We start from the raw sequence: 3,201 nt of genomic DNA, 5'->3' as shown, positions 1-3,201 counted from the left end.
GGACAAACAACACGTTAAAGATAGTAAACACATGCTTTAAAATATGTATATATTTTTTGTTATACTAATTTTCTCAAACAGTTCATCGTTAGAAACCTCAATACTTACTTCCAAATTCAAGATAGATAAAGAAGGGTCCTTCTTCTTTCTTTCTTTCTTTTTTTTTCCCCCTTTTTTAACCTGGAAATCCATTTCTGATGTGAAAAATCAATCTTTGGTCGACCAAATACGGGCTAATCATTTGTTACATAGTAAGATTTCACATTGCAATAAAGAGAACACCAGTAAAAAGTTCACCAAGCAGTAAAATTCAACAAAAAAAAAAAGGACAAAAAGGATTAACCCCTTAACCAACACCCATATATCTTTATAATGAATCATTTATCCAAGTACACTATTGCAAAACGACCCTAACCATGGTCCCCAACTCCTTTGCTGATAGAAGAAAACTTCAAAAAAGTTAATAAAAAAAAATGAAATTCGAACAATGCACTTCTTGCATTATTAGGTCAAGTTTACGTGTCATTTTCGTTTTTAGAGGAAAGTTTACGTGTGATTCAATCAAAGTTGAATAATGATAGTTTAATACCACGTTTTGTTTAATATGATTGTAGGTGAGAAGTTGGACTCCAGGGTGTAAACTAAGCTGTCCACGAACCAAGCAAGCTTTAAAGAAAAAGAATGGCAGGTGAGAGAAGGACAATACTCAGTCCTGATTTCTATTTCTTTATGAAAAAATTGCAGGAATCCGAGATTCTTCTTACCATTTAAGAGATCTAATAGTATGAATTACCCTAACAAATGTATCCTGGTTTGGTAGCTTAATCATATCATAAGATATCATTCTAAGAAAGCAGTTGTCTTAACATGGATGACTTTACTTATAATTTGATTCCTTTACTGCAAGATGATCCAATGCTTTTTGAATATTTGCCAATCTCAACAGTTCATCCCGACCTAGAACCCGCAATCCCTCATCAAGATCTGCAAAATCAGGTGGTTGCATCTTCGCTTGCTTCACGTCAAGAAAAGACTGAGGAGATCATCATCAGGAACAATATCAACACGGCCCCGAAAAGGCAGACAAAGGCATCATCAGCTATTCGACCTGATAATCATGACTCTGGGAAGAACCCTGATGAGAGCAAGCAGAAAAAAGCCTATCATAGAGATATCGAGCGCCGAAGGAGGCTAGAAATGGCGGAGCTTTATGCTTCTCTCAGAAATCTACTGCCTCTTGAATGTAAAAAGGTGATGAAGCTGGACTTGCTAATTCAATCAATTGGTGAATTCTCAATTTTTATGCATAATCAGAAGTACAGATATCTAGTTTTCGATTCCCATTCTTTGGTGAGATGTTACTCAAAATTTCGCCTTTTACAACCCTTCTACACATATTCCTTTTTCCCGCCCAACAAAATACATTGTTGACTCATTTGTACTTTTTTTTGCTGGTTTTTAGAACTGTAAGATTTGAAGATCTATTGATTTTTTCCTTTTTTTCAGACAAAGGGTTCCGCTTCGGATCATCTTCTTGATGCAGTGAATCATATAAAACACATGGAGAAGAACATTAGGGAATTGGAAGTAAAAAGGGATAAGCAAATAAATTTAATGGCTGGATCGAGCAATCTGGACGTCAAAATTGTTGAGGAAACGAACTCTTCTGCTATTAAGTTCACACTCAGGCAATGCTCGGGTGGTGGAATTGAGATTCTGATGAAGAATTACTTGGCAGATACTAAATGGTTTCCTCTATCAAAGATACTGGATGTGCTGCTTGATGAAGGTCTTGCTGTTGTTAGCTGTGTCTGCACCAAAGTCAATGAGGAATTTCTTTACACAATCCAAACTGAGGTACAATTGTGATGAATTAGTTATATAAGTTTCACAGCAATATCTGGTTCGCCACCTTGTTGCTCACTGTTTCGCCCTCATGTTCTTGCAGGCCAATGCAGATGTTGATCTAATTTGTCTGCAAGAAAAGCTGACGAAAAATGTCGTGACTGGGAAAGACTTAAAAGTCCTAGAGCAATACAGGAATTGAGACTGTTCACATGAACAACAGAAATTAAAAGGTTTCAAGAGATGCAGGTTTCTGAAAGTTATTGTCAGTCAGTGTATTTGCTTTGTGCATGTATATACACTTGTTAAAGTTTGACAAAAAGACAACTAAGAAATTCTATCTGCTTAATGGGACTTGTTGATCACGAGGGGAGATGAAATGTTGAATATCAGCATTAACGAACTTAAAGGCAAGTATGTCGAGTGGATTACACATTTTAGGATAGAAAACGAACTGAAGAAAATAACAAAATTTTGTGCTTGTTGAATATACAAGCACAAAATATGGACAACATATTGCAAGGTACAACTTTCTATATTGCCAATAAGCTTAAAGTCACCTATAATAAAAAAGTGTATTGGAACTCTCTTCTCCTACTTAGTTGAAGTTGTAATTCACTGCAGCATATAAGTATCCATCTTTTTATATAACCTTCAGCTATTGCCTTCCTTTGTATACTGGTGCAATGTCATGAAAATATTGGGGTTTTCAAGCAGGATAGACTTTCCTGAAAAATTGACTATTAGCTACAATTTGCAGATAAGCTAGAAAAAGTATCATTACACATTCCACATTTATGTTTAGCAACTTTCCTACATCTACATGTTTAGTAAGTTTAAAGAAGCTTGGTCAAACTTGAAATTGGGCTCATGATTTGGTACAGCTTAATTCATGTTTTTCTCTTTTCCATAACTTACTATGGCCATTCCCTTGTAAGCAGCTTTGCGTCCTTACCAAGCTAGTTTACAACAAATGTTGAAAGCATAAAATTGGTGTACAGATATATATATATATATATATATATATATATATGTTGGCTCTGTTAACTATTAAGGTTGTTGCTGATGAACCACTTTGTTCAGTATGCCTTTCTAATACTTTAACGTCATAAATTCCATGCTTTGTTGTCATCAGTTTAATGGCATGGACCAACAATTTTCTGGACATAATCAAGTAGTTCTAGTTAATTTATCCTCAAATTTCTGCATGAGCAATTTAGCCATACCTCAGATCATTCCAGGTCGCCTTCTTGTTTGTCATGTACACGTACATCTATACTTAAAATTCGATTTTCTGTTTAATTTCTATGCTTCTTGGTATCCCTAAAGCACCTGCACGTCTGATAAACATATGTG

The 3,201-nt window shown here is 35.2% G+C and overlaps 1 protein-coding gene across 1 annotated transcript; it reads left to right on the top strand.

Annotated features, from left to right (window-relative positions):
* Nucleotides 1-867: 867 nt before the first annotated feature.
* On the top strand, nucleotides 868-2,047 carry LOC113759526 (transcription factor bHLH118-like). The gene is made up of 3 exons (XM_027302101.1): nucleotides 868-1,251; nucleotides 1,507-1,857; nucleotides 1,949-2,047. The coding sequence occupies exons 1-3, from the start codon at nucleotides 868-870 to the stop codon at nucleotides 2,045-2,047; spliced, it is 834 nt and encodes a 277-aa protein (XP_027157902.1).
* The last annotated feature ends 1,154 nt before the right edge of the window (nucleotides 2,048-3,201 follow it).

The sequence above is a fragment of the Coffea eugenioides genome, chromosome 2, assembly GCF_003713205.1.
Source record: "Coffea eugenioides isolate CCC68of chromosome 2, Ceug_1.0, whole genome shotgun sequence".
NCBI lineage: Eukaryota > Viridiplantae > Streptophyta > Magnoliopsida > Gentianales > Rubiaceae > Coffea > Coffea eugenioides.
The sequence above is the reverse complement of the archived record's forward strand: the minus strand, read 5'-3'. Positions and strand labels throughout refer to the sequence as shown.